The following is a 19,865-nucleotide window of genomic DNA, read 5'->3' on the forward strand; positions in this document are numbered from 1 at the left end:
CCTCGTTCCCATCTCAAAAAGTTGGAAGGTATGGTTAAAACCCCCAAACATTATATATTTTCTGAAGATAGGGACCCCAGAGAATAAAACGGTGGTGAAACTTTTTTCACATAACATTAGTGCACTGTGAGGTTCTCACAGATATGGCCCACATCATCTTGTCTTTCCTCCCCAGCCTGACTGTCCCAAGACATTCATTAATTAGATTTCAGTTCTTTCAATTATGGAGGCTCAGAGTTACATATGGGCATTTCCTAGGCCAGTCTTCCTAGGCATGTCCACCTCTCCAGATGCACATCCACCAATTAAGGTATTTTGATATTTGCATAACTCCTCCCAAGACCCAGCCTAATACTTGCATCAGGGCTGAGGGCTCCTGAGAGGAGTACTGAGGACGGGTGCTGTAATGTTTTCAGGAAGTGATGTACAGCACCCTGCTGGCCCTTCCCATCAGCCATGTTCTGCCTGCATTTCATAGAAAGGCACACAGACCTCTTGATGTCACATGATCTTTAATAAGGTATGTAATGAAAAAGGTCAAAGGTTTTTTTTTTTTTTTAAATATTACTAGCATGTTGATGGCCGGGGCACAAGCAACAACTAATACCTGATAAAGGTTCTAACCCCTCATCAATCTATCCAAACCTAAAAAAAGAGATTTCAGGAATCATTTTAAGATTTAAAGGGTTGAAAATGCAGACTAGAATTGGTATTTCATCAGCTTTCTTCGATATAATGCATCAATATTTTCAGCAGTGTGAAGAATACTGTATATATTTTATTATATGGATCCAAATAACAAGACTACGGTTCCCTATTTCATAATCAATGGGATTTCAAATATCCCCAAATTGCAACTTCCAATTTTCCTCCTGGTTCTTCTAATTTATCTTCTGACTCTTGGGGGAAACCTTGTCATTCTTCTATTGGTCTGCCTGGACTCCAATTTCCATACTCCCATGTACTTCTTCTTGGCCAACCTGTCCGTCTTGGACATGTCCTCCTCCACCACCACTCTGCATAAGGTTCTTGTAGCTTTTTTAACACAAGATAAGACAGTCTCTTTCCTGGGTTGCATAGCACAGTTCTACGTGTTCTCCTCCTTGGCCTGTAATGAGCTATTGATATTGACAGCCATGAGTTATGACCGCTATGTCGCCATCTGCAATCCCTTGCATTACTCCATCCTCATGAACCCAAGAGTTTGCACCCTCTTGGCCACAGTCTGTTGGGTCGTGTCTTTTTTAGAGGTGGTACCCTATCTTGCACTACTGTTGGAAGTCTCATGTTATAAATCCAACATTATAAATCACTTTTTTTGTGATCTTGTGCCTCTTCTCAGTCTCTCTTGCAGTGACACCTCTGCCTTGGAGATGTTGAGCTTCGTTGAAGGACTGTTGCTTTTAAGCCTTACACCCTTTGTCCTCACCTTCACTCCTTATGTTTTCATTATTGCTGCAATAGTAAGGATCCGTACAAGTGGTGGGAGATATAAAGCCTTCTACACTTGTTCCTCACACCTCACTGTCGTTGTCCTTCTCTATGGAACCCTGGTGTGTCAGTACCTCAATCCAACCAGAGAGGACATTTTAGAGTCCAATAAATGGTTTTCACTCTTTAACACAGCTGCCGTTCCCTTGCTGAACCCTCTGATATACAGCCTGAACAACAAAGATGTGAAAGCGGCATTAAGAAGGACACTACGTGTAATAAAGTATTATTAGGATTTATTTACTAATTTTTTGGCTCATTGTTATGTCTGATGTATTTCTTCTTTGTACACTTTTGTAGCTGTAGAAACTGTTAAAAGGATCTCTTTATAAAAAAAATGTTGTATGAATGGCTCACCACTTGCACAGCTGTCTCAATTGATCGCTATATTGTGTCTAATGTTTATTTATTATGATCGTCAGCTCCATCTAGTGGCCATAATAAGGTATTTTCCTGAAATACTTTGTTCAGGAAAATACTGCATCATGGCCAATAGATGGAGCTGACAATCATAGGAACTAGACCTGATGGAAAAAATCTGTATTGTGCTTCCCCTTTAAATTTTCAACTTAAGACAAAAGACCCGTGCTCTCAAATAAGCATCATCTTAAAAATTGCAAAGACAGTAAAAACAAAAATGCAGTCATGTGAGAAGAAAAGTCCAATTAGCATGTGTCCAGTGAAATGCTGCATGTGCAGATCAATACTCCAAACATGCGAACTCTAGTGCACCACCACCAAGAGACAAAAGCCTCTTACCAAAAAATGTTGGCTTACTTAAAAGTATTTCCATGTACAGTATAGTATGCACTCAATACTTGGTTGGGGCTCCTTTTGCATGAATTACTGCATCAATGCTGCATGGCATGGAGGCGATCAGCCTGTGACACTACTGAGGTGTTATGGAAGCTCAGGTTTCTTTGATGGCGGCCTTCAGATCATTTGCATTGTTGGGTCTGGTGTCTCTCATCTTCCTCTTGACAATACCCCACAGATTCTCTATGGGGTTTAGGCCAGGCAAGTTTTTCTGGCCAATCAAGCACAGTGATACCATGATCATTAAACCAGATATTGGTACTTTTGGCAGTGTGGGCAGGTGCCAAGTGCTGCTGGAAAATGAAATCAGCATCTCCATAAAGCTGGTCAGCAGAGGGATACATGACGTGCTCTAGAATTTCCTGCCAGAGGGCTGCTCTGCCTTTGGACTTTGGATGAAACACAGTGGACCAACACCAGCAGATGACATGGCTCCCCAAATCATCACTGACTGTGGAAACCTCACACTGGACCTCATGCAACTTGGATTTTGTGCCTCTCCACTCTTCCTCCAGAGTCTGAGACCTTGAGTTCCAAATGAAATGCAAAATTTTCCACAGTCCATGATGAAATATATTCACCTAGAAAAATAGTGATGTGTTTAATGCTTATTTTACCCGCTGTATATCATTGTATGAAGTTATATATACGCCGACCCAGAGCATCCGAAACATGCCTAATGGATGACATGTCAGATGAGTATGCTGGACATGCAAGAACTGGGATGTGTTCAGCTTCAAGGAATTGTGTACAGATCCTTGCACCATGGGGCCGTGCATTGTCACGCTGTAACATGAGGTGATGGTTGTGGATGAATAGGACAACAATGGGCCTCAGGATCTCGTCACGGTATCTCTGTGCATTCACAATGCCATCAATAAGATGCACCTGTGTTTGTTGTCCATAGCATACACCTGCCCATACCATAACCCCACCGCCACCATGGGCCACTCCATCCACAACGTTGACATCAGCAAACCGCTCACCCACACGACGTCATGTCTACCATCTGCCCTGTACATGGAAAACTGGTATTAATCCGTGAAGAGAACACCTCTCCAAAGTGCCAGACGCCATCAAATGTGAGCATTTGCCCACTCAAGTCAGTTATGACGATGAACTGCAGTCAGGTCGAGACCCCGATGAGGACGACGAGCAGATGAGCTTCCCTGAGACGGTTTCTGACAGTTTGTGCAGAAATTCTTTGGTTATGCAAACCGATTGTTGCAGCAGCTGTCCGGGTGGCTGGTCTCAGACGATCTTGGAGGTGAAGATGCTGGATGTGGAGGTCCTGGGTTGGTGTGATTACACGCGGTCTGAGATTGTGAGGCCGGTTGGGTGTACTGCCAAATTCTCTGAAATGCCTTTGGAGATGGCTTATGGTAGAGAAATTACCATTCAACTCAAGGGCTCAACAGCTCTGGTTGACATTCCTGCAGTCAGCCTGCCAATTTCACGCAACCTCAAAACTTGCGACATCTGTGGCATTGTGCGGTGTCATAAAACTTCACATTGTAGAGTGGCCTTTTATTGTGGCCAGCCTAAGGCACACCTGTGCAATAATCATGCTGTCTAATCAGCATCTTGCTATACCACACCTGTGAGGTGGATGGATTATCTCGGCAAAGGGGAAGTGCTCACTAACGCAGATTTAGACAGATTTGCAAACAATATTTGAGAGAAATAGGCCTATTGTGTACATAGAAAAAGTCATAGATCTTTAAGTTCAGCTCATGGTAAATAGGGGCAAACACAAATGTGTTGCGTTTATAATTTTGCTCAGTGTATATAAAAACAATATGCATTGAAATAAAATCACCGGAGTCAGCAATTAGTGGTTACTTCCGGTAGGCAATGATGTCAACAAGAGGGTCCACTGACGCATTTCATCATCAAAGGACATCTTCTGGGGCATGGATTGATTTATTCAACTTGTTTGACAGCTGGTGAGCAGAGGGGCTGTTTTTAACTACCATTTGATGCCTGCTCCTTTTTCCTAAATTGGTGCCTATGGGATGAACTGAACTTATAAAAACATATGACACATTTCAGACCAGAAGAGTCCTGAAGAAGCAGATCAGTCCATGAAACGCATGGACTTTGGTTCTACTTTTTGTGTCATTTTCCTGTGTAAACATATATCCAATGCATATTTAAAATGATGTGATTTTAATGCCCCTTTGGGTGGATTTTATTGCAACTTTGTAATAACATAATATATTTTTACTGGCTTGTTGTGGTACAAGTTTACTATTGGAGGTATACCTAAAATCCCTTTTTGTATATAGATATTGGTAAACGAATTTTTGGGGATGATATCTCCTTTAGGGTCATTAGCTTTATTAATTGCGACACCCCACCTTTAGCAGACTTGTTAGTACAAGATGGTCAGTTTGGCAGGGATCACAACCCAGACTCCGATCCACTCAACAATAAAATGAGGGCAGCAGAAAACATGAGGAGAGAAACAAAGCAGACCAAATAGTTCCGATTCAGAATTAATTGTTATTAATCCCAAATAGAAATTATTGCAACACAACAAAGACAACACAAGATCACAACAATGAACAGAACAAGACATTACAAAATAAAAGATAGTATAACGCTGTATAAAACTTCTGCATTTATTCTGAATAGAGGATCCTCACATGAAAATTAAACAAGCTCAAAGTCCGTTCAGAAGCCCTGGCAAGCCTGATGAAGTCCATAGCCTAGGTTCCGCCCATGTTTTGTCACAGAAAACATCTTCAGGAGTCCTGGCCCACTCCTGGTATAAGAGTGGATAAATCTTTGTAACGGAGCCCCCAGATATCAGTTAAAGCCTGGCAGGACTATCTATTTCCAAAACTCAGAAGTTTTAACTGAACACACCCTTTATTTAAAAGCCTCTTATGGACCTGTTACCTCCCTGAACTGAGGGATAACCCTTTCTGGGCTGCTATAAGAGGGTAAAAACTGTCCATTTACAATGTCTTTTGTTTAAACCTGAGAGCACCTAGGTTATTTGATAGGGTCTGTTATTAGAATTGAGCTCAAGCAAGAGTTGCTATAGCATTACAACCTGATATTTCTGCTTTGACAGGGATATAATACAAGTAGACTGTAAATAAACACAAATATTTGCACTTTTTGGTAAAAAAATTTAGAGGCTTGCAGGACCATTAGGCTAAATTCACACTTGTATGATTCCAAAATTGTGCGACTGTGGAGTGCAACTATGATGCAACTTTGGATGGGTGCGACTTGGATGCAACTTTGGCTTTGACCAATGATAATGGACAACTGTTGCACAACTGTCACACGTATACCATTCAGGAGCAACTTTCATGTGACTTTTGAGGGTGTATATTGCAGTCTATGGCGCTCAAGTCTCATGAAAGTCAGACCAAATTAGTGCAGGAATCTTTAAGTCGGCTATAACTGATAAATACAGGGGGTTACTTGTCATGTGACTTTAGTGTCCAGTCGCATGACACGTCGCACAAGTGTGAATGGAGCCTAGAAGTAGACAGGAGAGCCTGCTATACCAGGTAAATCCACTAAACAGGTGCCCAGAAAATGGAACATTAATAATCCAAACTCCAAAAGTTATTTGCTTTGCTATATGGTTGAATACTGTGATTTTTTTTTTTTTGCGCCACCAAAAGTAAATTTTTCAGGACAAGCTTTAAGGAGGTTTACCCCCTTTTCGGTCCAAGCAGTACTAATTACTAGAGCTTTTGCAAAATGTTAAGTAAAAAACCCTACAGGCCCCCTTAAATATACATTCACATCGTAAACCCTCTACAAATTATAATACATACTGTATGTCACAAGAGAACTATTGCTCAAAATGCTGGGTGCCTGGCCTCAAACATGCAGCAAATAACAGAAAGGGAAAAAATGCAGAATTCCTTATCTGTTTGTTACATGTTAAGTGACTCAAGATGTAATGAAGCCAGAGGATTAACATGACAGCCAGAAAACTAGTATTCTAAGAAGTCAGAAATTGAACCCATATAAAACACATCTCTTATAACAGGTTTCCTTTCATTCTAGATCATTGCTAAACTACAAACAAGGATCCTATGTGCACTGCATAATGTAATTAGATACACTATATCAGCGGTCTCCAACCTTTTTGGTACCAGGGCAAGGGAGCAGGCCAGCCAATTTTTCCAGGGACCGGGAGGGTTAATATATTCATGGAGTCATTCCTCAGACCCCTTCACACCACAGTTCCCCATTTAAAGCAGTGTCCTCAGTTCCCCGTCACACAAGCCCCTCTTTACAATATAGTGTCCCCTTTAAATCACAACGCCCCTGTACAGTGCAGTCCCCTTTACATTAAATGTAATTAGGACTGCACTGGAAAAAGGGGGCTGTGATGTGAATGGAAAGGTACTGTAAAGGGGCACTGTGATATATACAGGGGACTGCACTAACGATTACAGTGACCTTTATGGTGCAGTCACCTTTATACCACAGTGCCCCTAGCAATCACAGCCCCCCCCAGAGTGCACCTTGCCCCCCCCCCTTCAGTCTCTGCCTCCCCTGCACAGTCCTACCTTTGGCAGGACTCAGCCCGTTTGTCCTATCTAGGGTCTCCCCCCACCTGCCAATGATGTCCATCCTACAAGCAGGACAGGGGGCGAGAGAAACAGGTCATACAACAGGAGTTGAGCGACGACTGCAGTCTGTACTAGTCCTATCCGGACCCATGGTCACCGCTCACCTTCTGCTGTGCGGCCCGGTCATCAACAGGCCACAGACCGGTACCTGGGGGTTGCACTATATGGCCAAAAGCTTTATGGACCCTTGGCCATCCAATACCAAAACCATGCCCTTTAACGTGGAGTTGGGCCTCCTTTGTAGCTGCAACAGCTTCTGCTCTTCTGGTAAGGCTTTAAATTAGATTTTAATGGGCATCAATTGCAAAATACAGACCTTACAGGTATGTTTTATTTAGGTGAATAAGAAATGCATCAGCTGTATCAAAATACATGACTGTAGCACCCTTCTAGCTAGGTTGCTATAGTTGAAGTAAATTTAGCTTTTGGTTCCCTTGTAAAAAAGGAGCAGTGTTCAATTGCTTTTGGCTTTTCTAGGATCTGTTGGTGCTACTTCCCGTTGCATTCCGGTAAGTTCTGGAATATAGTGGGTGGGAGAAGTAAACCCTGGGCTGATTATTCATGCAGCCTCAGCCAATTCCTGGTTGGGAAGGGTGACCTGCAGGGGGCTGAGGTGTGCACAACTAGTCTGGAGTCTTGAACAGCAGCTTTATTCCTATGGGAGAAGACCCAGCCTTGGGGCAGAGGCACTCTGGACTGCTAGCTGCAGATAGGAAGAAAACCATCTGGGTTCCAGCTCCAGCTAGAGCTCAGGGACCCACATCTAGAGTCCTTAAAAGCAGTAAAGGAAGTCTACAGACTTGGAGGCATTAAGCACAGGGGCTGGCTGCTACTACAAGAGAGCTTTAAAGTCCCCAGGGGGCAGTGAGTACAAGCCTTAAGGATCCTAGAGACTGTCCTTGTCCCCTTTGGGAGAGCTCACTCCGGAATGCTGACTCAGGATATACCTTCGCAAAGGTGTCCCCTGGCTTGACCACAGACAAGATACAAGTAGGTGGGTGCACCCTGAAGAGACAGTAGTCAAAGGTGTCGACTTTTAACATTTGTTAATTTGGAGCATCCTGAGGCTCACCCATACCTTACCCAAATTATACCAGCAAATAGTCACTGACTTGAGTGACTGAACTACTGCGCACGGGCTGCCATGTAAAACACACACGGTTGGAGCAGCTGTACTAACTATCCAACGCTAGTATGTATGTCAGCAGAAACATCGGCTGACATACACCACGCCATAGACAGCAATGGGTGGCCTGATTGGATCTGCTTGAAAAACAGACAGGACTGATCGTGTGAAAGAGGCCCAAGACGTGCAACATAAGACATCTAAACACCAAAGAAAGTATATCACACCACAATTGGCTACAAATACAAGCAAAGAACAGAAACTAGTGACAATTTTTCGGTTTTTATTGCAAGATTAGCAACAGGAGGCTTTTGAAAAACTAACGGTTGGACTTGGCAACTCTCTCCAATTCATCTTTCTTCTTGATTGCGTAGGAGTTAGAGGAGCCCTGAAAGGAAAAAGCCAAAGATCAGACTTTGAGAAAACCTGCATTTTTGTTGTAATTAAAGGAAAAAAAAAAAAAAAAAAAAAAAAAAAAAGCGGCCATCAGTGCATCCCTATTAACCACTTCACGCTAAATCACATACCTGTACGTCATTTTGTTAAAGCTGCAGGCTTCACCCCAGTACCTTTTTATTTTTTAGAACTGGCGGTCAGCCGTTGATAACAGCCAATGTGGCTCAGCAGCCACTCGGCCATTATCACCAGGCGAAGGAGGGGACATGAGGGGAGGGGACGCAGGCGACCCGAGCGACCAACCGGCACGTCTGCCGTGCCAGTTGAGATTAGCTTTAAACGAGTCTCCGATGCAAAAACCCAGAAGTGACGTCACTTTCAGTTTACTTTGCTACCAATGGCGCAGATTTGGGGGGGGGATTTTTTTTTTTTTTTTTTTAAATAAAATGGTATTCCAAAACACAGATTTTGGCATTTTGAATACTTTTAAGTGGAAAGGAGGTATTTGGAGTCTTAGACTCCCCCGATCCCTCCATAAAGAGTACCTGTCACTGCCGGTTATGTTTACATCCCTTATGACAGAAATAAAAGTGATCAGATTTTTTTTTTTTTTTTTAAAGGGACAGTAAAATAAAATGTTTAAAGCACCCCTGCTCGTGCACCAAACACATGTGCAAGTCGCACCCACAAATGTAAACTGTGTTCAAATCACAGATGATCATTTGTGTGAAAATACTCAGTATTGGCACCAATATTGATCTATCCCTAATATTTGGCGATTTATACTACCAACTTTTAACCCAGCGTCCCAACTTTAGTCTAGACACTTTGTAGACATATAAAAATTATTCACAATGCACCCCTCATTTACCTTTGCTGCATTGATGAGCTCATCGGCGACACATTCTGCAATGGTCTTAATGTTCCTGAAGGCAGCTTCACGAGCTCCGGTGCACAAGAGCCAGATAGCCTGAGATAACAAGAGAGCAAGATTTAGAGACATAATCTGATAGCCAACATGAATTGGGAAACTTCAAACATTCTAGATTCTACATTCATAGACGTCCTGCAGGAGCACTTCAAGGATAACTGTAGCAAAAGGCTTTGGGCATTGGCAACCATCGTTGACCAGATCATTTTTTTAGCCTTTGTACAAAAATCAGTGGCATGTGTAACCGCCCTACGCATGTAACTGCTCACCCACATAGTCACATGTGATTATGGGCTCCAACCATCCCTGGAGGCAGTCTGCTTCCAGGTCTAGCATTTCTGGCTATATACAAACTGGCCGCAGCCAACTGTTGTCCAATGTGTGAGTGACCATAGTGCACAGTGCTGTGTCCAGACACATTTATCACACTGGAAAAAATCCTCCAATTTGCCCAGAATGAGACCTTATAAAAATCAACTGAGGATCTGTGGTTGCTTTGAAAAGAACTTGTTGCCCAAATTCCATGTAAAGTTTTGGGCATGTAGCAAATTTTTTTGGAACTAATAAATCACTTCACTATGACATGCCACTGTACCAGGTTTTTATAGCAGAAATCCACTTTGGTACCATATGACAGGTACACTTAAAAAGTAAACCCTGCTGACCCCTGCAAAGTAAAAGCATAATGTGCTAGTATGCATTGCATACTAGCACATTATGTGACAACTGCAAACGAAGCCTGCATCCATCTTCGCCCCTCTTCCTTCCAAGGCCGTGGACTCTTGCTATGATTGGCCGAAACCACCAGTCACGGCACTCACTACTGAAGAAACAGCAATGGGGGAGGGGGGCGGGGCACGCAGTTTCTTCACATTGGCACAGTACAAAGTAAAGATCTCCTAAACAGACATTTACTGTACCTATAGGCAAGCCTTACCAATAGGTATAACTTGCAAATGGAGGTTTACAACCTCTTTAATCACTTCAATACCGAGCACTTTTACCCCCTTCCTGCCCTGACCAATTTTCAGCACTCTCACTTTGAATGACAATTAGTCATGCAACACTGTACCCAAACATTTATATTTTTTTTTTTTACACAAATAGAGCTTTTTGGTGGTAATCACCACTTGGGTTTTTTATTTTGAAAAAAATAAATAAATTGTTTTCTATATAAAATTTTGATACAAGTAATTTTTGTTCATAAATTTGGGCAAAAATGTATACTGCTACATATCTTTTTTAAAAATAACCCAACTTAGTGGATATTATTAAGTCCGCGTAAAACTTGAGTCTACAAGCTGAGGTACCGATCATTAAAAATTGATCACACCTGATGTACTGACAGCCAGTTTAATTTCTTGAGGCACTGAAATGCCAGGACAGTACAAATACCCCCCAAATGACCCCTTTTTGGAAAGTAGACATCCCAAGGTATTTAGTAAGAGGCATGGTGTTTTTTGAAGTCGTCATTTTTTCCCCGCCACAATTCTTGGGAATTATTTTTTTTTTTTTTTTAACACACAAAAATTGTCAAGTTATTTCTCACACAGTATAGGTATGCTTCCAATTACACCCCAAAACACATTCTGGTACTCCTGAGTTCGGAGATACAACATGCGAGATGTTTACACAGATTGGCCACTTACAGAGGCCCAACATGCAGGGAGCACCCTCAGGTGTTCTAGGAGCATAAATTACACATAATTTCTTGATGGCCTATTACATTTTTTGAAGCTCCTGGTTTAGATGATGGAATTTTCCACAAAATTATCCCATCGCACATTTTATGGGGCAGCAGATCAGTACAGGCGGTCCCCAGGTTAAACATCCAAATATATATATATATATATATATATATGCCTTTTTAATAAGCGACCACATGCCCTCTGTTCTCAGCTGCTACATAAGAGCTGGGGGGAGAAGCAACAGCATGCTGAGCTTAGTGATTGACTGCAGCAATGGCATGTCAGGACAAGTCTGGTCATTGGAGGAGAGTATACCAACACAGCTACACAACTGACCACACTGCTCTTTTGCTTAGTGTGGTCAGTTCAATAGAAAAGACGAGGGACTGGCAGGAACACCAGGGAATTTACACAAAGGAAGAAATAGAAAAGAGCAGGAGACTTATACAAGTACATGTTACAGCAGACACATAAGGAATACAAAGTGTTGGGGTAACAAACTTTAAAACGACATCAGTTTGCCAACACATTTTAAAAAGGACTTTAAAATATTGTGCTGGAGGAATCAATTAAGAAGCACTTAATCTGCAGTCACCTGATTGACTCTTCTCAGAGGAGACACATCCACGGCCTGTCTTCTTACTGTTCCGGCTCTACCAATACGGGTTGAGTCTTCACGAGGGCCACTGTTAATTATGGCGTTCACCAACACTTGCAGGGGGTTCTAAAAATCAGAGGAAAAAAGTTTTTAAGTATACAGGATCTCCTACAAAACACCTCAACATCTCCCGAAATAGATTTTTGCGAGCTACCAGATTGCTTCCCCACACCCACAGAAACGGCGTACCCCCATTCTTGTAAATGCTCTTGAAACATTTACAAGAACACATCCCTGGGATTCCTTTAGATATGCATGCTCTCCTCAACTGTCTGCTACAGGCGACTTTAGAAGAGAAGTCTTTTTACCAGTTGCTTGACCATGCATGTCCAATGGGATGCCAGGCATGTGTTATTTCACATAATGCTTGGGAACAAAATGATTGACAATGTTGAAAGCCAAAAGCTGGGGAATAATGCAGATCAGGAGGAGAGGGGGCGGATGATGAAATAAAAGGCAGGTTTAAAGCGAAGTTGCAGCTATTTGTGTTTATGAAAAGTCAGCAGCTACAAAAAGTGTAGCTGCTGACTTAACAGCCACTCACCTGTCCCACGCTTGTGCACTGCACATGTCGCGTGTTCTGAATGACAGAGCAATCTTTAGGGACCTGTGACGTGCCCCAGAAGATAGCAGGGAGGGAGAGAGGAGAACTTCCACTTGAATCAACAAGATGCCGCAAGCAGAAGTGGGGACTGGGTACCTGTCAAAACTAGGTACACCCCCCCCCCCACACACAAAAAAATTACATGCCAAATGTGGCCTATCAGAGGGTTAGGAGTTCTTAAAGTGGACGGGGCGGCACCGATGAAGCTGCACAGATGATCAGTGTAGATGTCCCCTGGCCAGTTACTAGCTCTCTCCTCACACTGACAGCGTGAGGAAAAGAATGCCGATAACCAGCCAGTATGTTTACATCATGATTGGACACAGCTGATCAGAGCACGGCAGGTGCGCAGTTCTGGGAGGAGGTCAATAGATGCCCTCCCAGAACTGGACGGCCATGCTGTAGCCATCATTCAGCTAAAGCACCCCCAACACCCCCCACATTAGATGCGCCCCTGCTTCCGGGGTCCTGTTAATTGGCAGGGGGGGTGGGGTGACACGATCTTGCACACAGAAGGTAGCCATTCTGGCACAGCTGTAGTAAGGGAACATTTATTATGTCTTATTGTTGGAGACACATAGCATGTCTCTTCTGCAATAAAGACCTGGCTGCTTGAAATTTCTTTAGAGGTTTCATTCGGCTTAAACCTTCTGTGTTACAGCAGCCCCCCCCCCCCTTCCCTGAACCCCATCATTCCAGCGAGGAGAGCAAGCACAGTAGCTCCAACCACTGTCTCGGGTCCTCACGGAATAGATTGATAGCAGCAGCATTGGCTCCCGCTGCTATCAATCAAATCCAGTGACACGGGAGACGGGGCCGAGACCTGCTGTGTGGGTCAACGGACAGCTGCTCTCCGTGGGGACACTCGAAGAGGAGGAGCCAGGAGCACCGCCATGGGACCCCAGAAAAGGAGGATCGAGGCAAAACCCTTGTACAGAGCAAGTACGACGTTTATAATAAAAAAAACCCTGAACATTTACAATCACTTTAAATGCATGTTGACACATCAGAGCTCTGGTATGTTTTCATGCACTGGAACATTTACTTCCTTTTAATCATAAAGCGCTAAAACATTATGTACCATTACCGGCATTGTCATAGTGCACCCCTGAGGAGTTTTCTGGAGGAGAAGTCACTCACCTCACCGGTCAGCAGGTGGATGATCTCAAAGGCGTGCTTTGTAATCCTGACTGTCATCAGCTTCTTGCCGTTGTTCCTGCCGTGCATCATAAGGGAGTTTGTCAGACGCTCCACAATGGGGCACTGGGCCTTACGGAAGCGCTTGGCGGCGTAACGTCCTCCGCTGTGTGGAAGGTACTTGGCATACTTCTCCTTAACAGCAATGTAATCCTGGAAACCAAATGGTCATGGTAAGTTCAAAGCAACACAAACAGTTCACATTAAAGTTTACCTGTCATATACATAATATAAAGCAGCAACACTGATATCAAACCGGCCAAAACATTCTAGTGACCGCGTACACACAAGTCATTTGACTTCAAATGGGTATAGTGAGATGATGGCTGCAACCACACACATCATCCCAGTATTGTCTCTTTCAGGAGGTAACCAGCTTTAAAGTGTTACTAAACCCAGGACCCTGCATACACTATATCTGGTCTCCCACAGTACATGGAAATGCATTTATTTTAGTAAATATAAAACTGCTAAATGCCTTTTCTAATCATCAGTCTTGTGACTTCTATCGGTGTCTGGTTAAAGTCTGTAGGAGGGGTTTTCATTCTACTCCGACTACCCTATGAGGCTGCACCACCCCTGTGCTCAGTGATACAGCAACCTGCAGTTTTACCATATTCTGCATCACTAAAGATGCCCAGACACTGCATCTGCCTGTGTGATAGCTGCAGCACTGGGCAGGGAGCTCAGTGATACTGAACCCATGATTTTATAAGAATCGGTGCTATTGAGCAACACTGAGGACAAAGCATCCAGTATGAACACTGTGCCCTCAGTGCAGCTCCCCCCCCCCTCCAATGAGTACTGCCTGAATTAGCCTCATGGGTAAGATCCCAACAATCAGACGACTGCCCTTGAATTCCTTTCAGATATAACCCAGGGGATGAGTTGGCCCACAGAACTCCATTCATAAGGGACCAGGTGAAGGTATGGCCCATAGCAAACCAAAACATCATCCAGAAGTCATTCATCATACTAAAAAACAGAACATCTGTGCGCTATGGATCACACTCCCAGAAAATTCATTCCCAGTCCTCATCCAATACCTGCAGTGAGATGTCATTGATCTGGACATCATCAGTACTCCATTTCCCGAACAGTTTAATTTCAGGGGACTCGGCCCCAACAGGTACAGATTCCCAGTCTGCCATCCTGCAAACAAAACAAATAAAAAATGAAGTTAGATGAACCAGAAGATTCCAACAAGACAGATCACCCATTCCTAAACCAAAAAGGAAATCACTATATATTAGGGTTGTCCCGATACCGATACTAGTATCGGCACCGATACCAAGCATTTGCCCAAGTACGTGTACTTCTCGCTAAATGCTCCCGATGCTTCCGCCGATACTATGACAGTCAGCGGTGATCGGCATGTGGGGGAGTTACAAGCTTCCCCCCGCGGCTTTCAGTGAAATACAGCGGTGATCGGTGCCTGTAAATTCCCCACACGCGATCACCGCTGACTGTCGCCTCATCCTCCTCCATGTCCCCTCCGTTCCTCTGCCCCCCTCCGTTCCGTTCCTCCGTTCTGCTGTGCCTCTGCTCTCCCCTCCGTTCCGCCACCCCCCTCCTCCTTCCTTTGTGTATGGATAGAGTCAGCTGACTCTGTCTATTCACAATAACTGAAACATTGTAATCTCCTGTGATTACAATGTGTCAGTTTATGAATGGAGAGGAGCCGCTGTCTTCTCTCCATTCATTCTCAGTGCAGCTGAGTCTGCAGAGAAAGGGACTGGGGAATCTCTATCCTCTGTCTCTTTCTCTGTCTCAAGGGGGAGATATCAGAGGTCTGTTAAGACCCCTGATATCTCACCAAAGCCCCCCAACAGGGCTGATTAAAAAAAAGACAAAAAAAAAAAATATATTGCAAAAATGAATAAAAAAAATATTATTGTAAAAAAAAAAAAAAACAAAAAAACAAAACAAAAAAAAAACCACACACAGACACCGTACACCCCCCCCCCCGAAAAAAAAAAAAAAAAAAAAAAAAAAAAACACTGTCACGTGACATTAAAAAAAAAAAAAAGTATCGGTATCGGCGAGTACTTGAAAAAAAAAGTATCGGTACTTGTACTCGGTCCTAAAAAAGTGGAATCGGGACAACCCTACTATATATTATTAGGGCTGAAACAACTAATCGATTAATCGACAACTAATCGATTATGAAATTAATCGATTACTATTTTCATAATCGATTAATCGGCCAGCTGCCTGCATACAGAATGCATTATTTGTTTACATATCAGGAAATACAGTGCAGCACACCTACAGCACACATGTCAGTAAGTGCCTGAGAACTTGTGAATGTGTGAGGAGCAATGCCCCATGGGACTTATAGTCCTGGGCAGGAAGTGAGTGGTTCTAAAGGCAAAGTTTTCTTTACCTTGTTATTGGGGCACTCTATACTGTACTTAACGCACAGCAAAAAGCAGTGTAGAAACAGATCAAAAGCAAACTGCATAGGCATGTACTGAGCCTTATGCTGGCCACACGGATCAATTTTCAGATGAGAATATTCATATGAAAAATCTTTGTACATTCGCTGAATGAAAGAATGTTGTTTGAAATTTTCACTTGCTTTTAACATTCTGTTTTAAAATGAATGTAATTTCTGAATGAAAATCACATATACTGTCTGAAAAATTCCTTTGACCAAGAAATGTTCTATTATTTCTAAATTTTGCTGTCACTGTGGTTGAAAACGAACGTCAATTTGACCCCACTAAAATCGAAAATCGAACAAACGTTCTTGAAATGAAATTTTTTTGAGGGAAGACATTGTTTTTGTATGGCCAGCATATAATATATTACAGTTCTGTTTGAAAATCTGCAAAACCGTCTTTAACTTTTTTTTTTCTTTAAAAAAAGATCTGAGTCTGATGATATTTACCAGATTCAACCTCTAATAGTATATACAGTATATCTCCTCTAATAGTATATACAGTATATATCTCTTCTAATAGTATATATCTCTTCTAATAGTATATGCAGTATATATCTCTTCTGTCTGCTATTCTCAGAGTGGATAAGAGATTTTGCTCTTTGCCTTTTTTTTTTAAATATATTAACTAATTCATACGCCTAACTTTTTTTTTTAAGGTTATTAACCGATTATTCGATTAATCGAAACAATAATCGGCCAACTAATCGATTATGAAAATAATCGTTAGTTGCAGCCCTATATATTATAAACAGCTGGAAACTTGCTGGCAATGGCCAATACACACACATACTTCCTCCTGATAGGAAGCCGTCACCGGGCACTGCCAATCATCATCATGTTGACATACATACAAGGTGGGGACCTTCTTGGCTGTTTCTAATTGGCGGGTATTGTGACTGCTTCCTAGCAGGATCAGAATGGGATGTGTCTGAGCTCCTTATACTGGATACAGATGGGCTGAAGATCAGCCGGTAATATTCGGTCAGTTTGTACAGCTCTCTATCAGAAACTGCTCTAATCACCGGCTTTTGTTGAAGGGACACGCTGGAAAAACCAACATCCAGTCAGAGTGCCGATCAGTGTGTTCGGGCCGGGGGAGAGAATAAGTCCCTCTGTCAGAACACAGTGAGGGCGATCGACACACCAACATTGCGTTTGTTAGGGCAGCGATCTGTCAGGTTTTTTTTTTTTTAGTTCAGCCCACTGGGTTAACCCCTTGCCGACCAGCCACCGTCATACTGTTGCAGGTCGGCACGATCCCGCAAGCCATCGTAGCTGTACGTCAGCTACTTTAAAGTGGGATAGCAATGGCGCTGCAGTGCGGGGGAAGGGGGGGGTGATGCTCGTGGATGACGGCCATGAGGTGGGCAGAGTGTGTGTATAAACATACAAATCCCTGTTATATGAGGAGAGGCAGATCATGAGTTCCTAATAGCTAGGAACCAGGATCTGTCATCCTACAGTTAGAACACCCAGTCAGGGAACACACTTAACCCCTTGATCGCCCCCTAGTGTTAACACCTCCCCTTCCAGTGACATTTATACGGTAACCAATGCATTTTTATAGCACTGATCACTGTATAATTGTCAATGGTCCCAAAAATGTGTCCGATGTCTGTAATAATGTCACACCTGATAAAAATCGCAGATCGCCGCCATTACTAGGAAGAAAAAAAAAAAGTGGCATAAATCATCCCCTATTTTGTAGACGCTATAACTTTTGCACAAACCAATATACACTTATTGCGATTTTTATTACCAAAAATATGTAGAATACATATCGGCCTAAACTGAGGGAAAAAAAAAATGGGGATATTATAGCAAAAAGTACAAAATATTGTGGTTTTTTTTTTTTAAATTGTTTTTTGCTTTAAACAAAAAAGCGACAAAAAAAAAAAAAAAAAAAAAAAAACAGATGATCAAAATACCATCAAAAGAAAGCTCTATTTGTGTGTGTGGGGGAATGTGGATTTTGTTTGGGTGCAACGTCATACGACCGCACCATTGTCAGTTAAAGCGACGCAGTGCCAAAGCACGAAAAATGACCCGGTCATTGAGCAGCCAAATCTTCTGGGGCTGAATGAAAACCACCACCTGTGTGCACCGGGCATTACTTCTGACCCTCTTCTCTACACCTGGTTGGCACTCCTTGCCCCGTGTCAGATGAGATCATCTCCTCTCCACTTCAAGTAACTTCAGGGCGCCAAGGAAGAAGGTGGCAGAGGGCTGGGGGGGGGGGGGGGGGGGTGGCATGGAATGGGCAATGAATAGGCAAGGGAAAGGCAACAGGGTAAGGAAAGGGTATGAAAGGGAAGATAAAAGGGCAGGGGGAGCAATGGGAAGCATGGGGGGGGGGGAACTAACATGAGAACGTGTCCTATCCCCCAGGGTGTGTAACATGTCAGATTGTATGGCCTGGTTGTACAGACTGACACACACACACAGATCCCTCCATGGTGGGAGGATGGGACACATGGCGGAGAGGAGCCCTGGTTGTCACACACACACACACACACATATATTATATATATATATATATATATATATATATATATACACACAGAAGAAGTGATGGGTGTCAGCTTGTCTTTATTCCTAGTTGTAGAAGAAGTTGTACTCCCCATCCCCCCCTCACACAGGCCTCTCCCGGCCTCAGCAGTGTATACATGGTGGAGAACTCGTGTCATTCCCCGCACACAGCACCACATGGGTCTCCCGAGCACTCCCCGCCCCGTCCTCCACTCCCGGTGTCCCCCCCACACACATTACACCCGGATCACTCCGCCCGGAGCCCCGGAATCCTCATCTCTCACTCACGTGTCTGCTGGCCTACGTCCTAGCCGGTCGGAGCTCAGAGCGGAAAGAGAGCGGGGCGGGGTCTCCTGCTCAATTATACAGGGGCCCACACTTCCGCTTAGGCCTCAGCCGCGCCAGCTCTGCCCACACTTAGGAAACCTGTTTAAATCCTTCATCCCAGTGAGAGGAACGGAGAGGGCGCCATCTTTGTTAAGGGAGCCGGCACAAACGTCACTTCCGCACCCTCCCATCTTTGAAGTGGGCATGGCCGTACTCTAAGGGAACGGGCAAATGCATGTGCTTGGCGGCGTTCCGTCAGATATGGCGACCTGTCAGAATTGGTAGGGGAGGTGACGTCCTGTCGCCGCCATCTTGCTACACCCCGCACTCCTCCACAGTAACAATACACCGAGAAGGGGGCAAGCACACATCTTGTTACACCCACAGGAGTTTTGCATTGCACAGTTATTTTTAACAGTAAACTCAGCTTATAGGGTGAAATAAAATATTTGGAAATCTGTCGGACTGTTTACATGTTGAATTTTAAAAGCAACGGCAAACCTGCTGATTTCACAGGTTTTCTAATCTGACAGAACATCGCTGCTTTTATAATTCAACATGTAACTAGTCCGATGGATTTCCAAATACTGTATTTCACCATATATGCTCTGTTTACTATTAAAAATAACTGTATAATGCAAAACTCCGGTGGGTGTAACAAGATGTCCGCTTTCCCCCTTCTCTGTGCATCTTTACTGTGGAGGAGTGCAGGGTGTAGCAAGATGGCGGCGACGGAACGTCACTTCTGTCACTTCCGTTTCGGTGTGCTTGTATCACCTTTATTGAGATGTGACAAGGAGAATCTAGTAGCAAAACTAGAGCACTGTGGAATATGTCTCAGTCAGTGGATAGTGGCTGAGAGAAGCTGGGCAGATTTTTACTTCAGTGTAAAGGAATGAGCCATGCTGGCAGTTCTAAACACATTTAGGTGAAAATCCCCAGGTTATGTTCAAAGTTTGCTGCCATTTTGGCAAAATAAATTGGAGTCAATGAGGACAGTAAGACTATCCATAGGGGGGAAGGGGAAACTTTAACCACCTCATGAG

The 19,865-nt window shown here is 43.4% G+C and overlaps 2 protein-coding genes across 2 annotated transcripts; one reads left to right on the forward strand and one right to left on the reverse strand.

The window, feature by feature from the left end:
- The first annotated feature begins 782 nt into the window (after window positions 1-782).
- Window positions 783-1,724, forward strand: LOC141108878 (olfactory receptor 5AR1-like). The gene has a single exon (XM_073600847.1). It carries the CDS (start codon window positions 786-788, stop codon window positions 1,722-1,724), a length of 939 nt encoding a protein of 312 aa, XP_073456948.1. The 5' UTR covers window positions 783-785.
- A 6,582-nt stretch (window positions 1,725-8,306) lies between these two features.
- RPS5 (ribosomal protein S5) lies at window positions 8,307-18,911 on the reverse strand. Its single transcript, XM_073598172.1, has 6 exons — window positions 18,781-18,911; window positions 14,564-14,669; window positions 13,461-13,670; window positions 11,654-11,782; window positions 9,311-9,409; window positions 8,307-8,431 (listed from the first exon to the last, which is right to left on the reverse strand). The coding sequence occupies exons 2-6, from the start codon at window positions 14,666-14,668 to the stop codon at window positions 8,363-8,365; spliced, it is 612 nt and encodes a 203-aa protein (XP_073454273.1). The 5' UTR covers window position 14,669; window positions 18,781-18,911; the 3' UTR covers window positions 8,307-8,362.
- Window positions 18,912-19,865: the final 954 nt, after the last annotated feature.

Source organism: Aquarana catesbeiana, linkage group LG09, assembly GCF_042186555.1.
Source record: "Aquarana catesbeiana isolate 2022-GZ linkage group LG09, ASM4218655v1, whole genome shotgun sequence".
In the NCBI taxonomy this organism is placed as follows: Eukaryota; Metazoa; Chordata; class Amphibia; order Anura; family Ranidae; genus Aquarana; species Aquarana catesbeiana.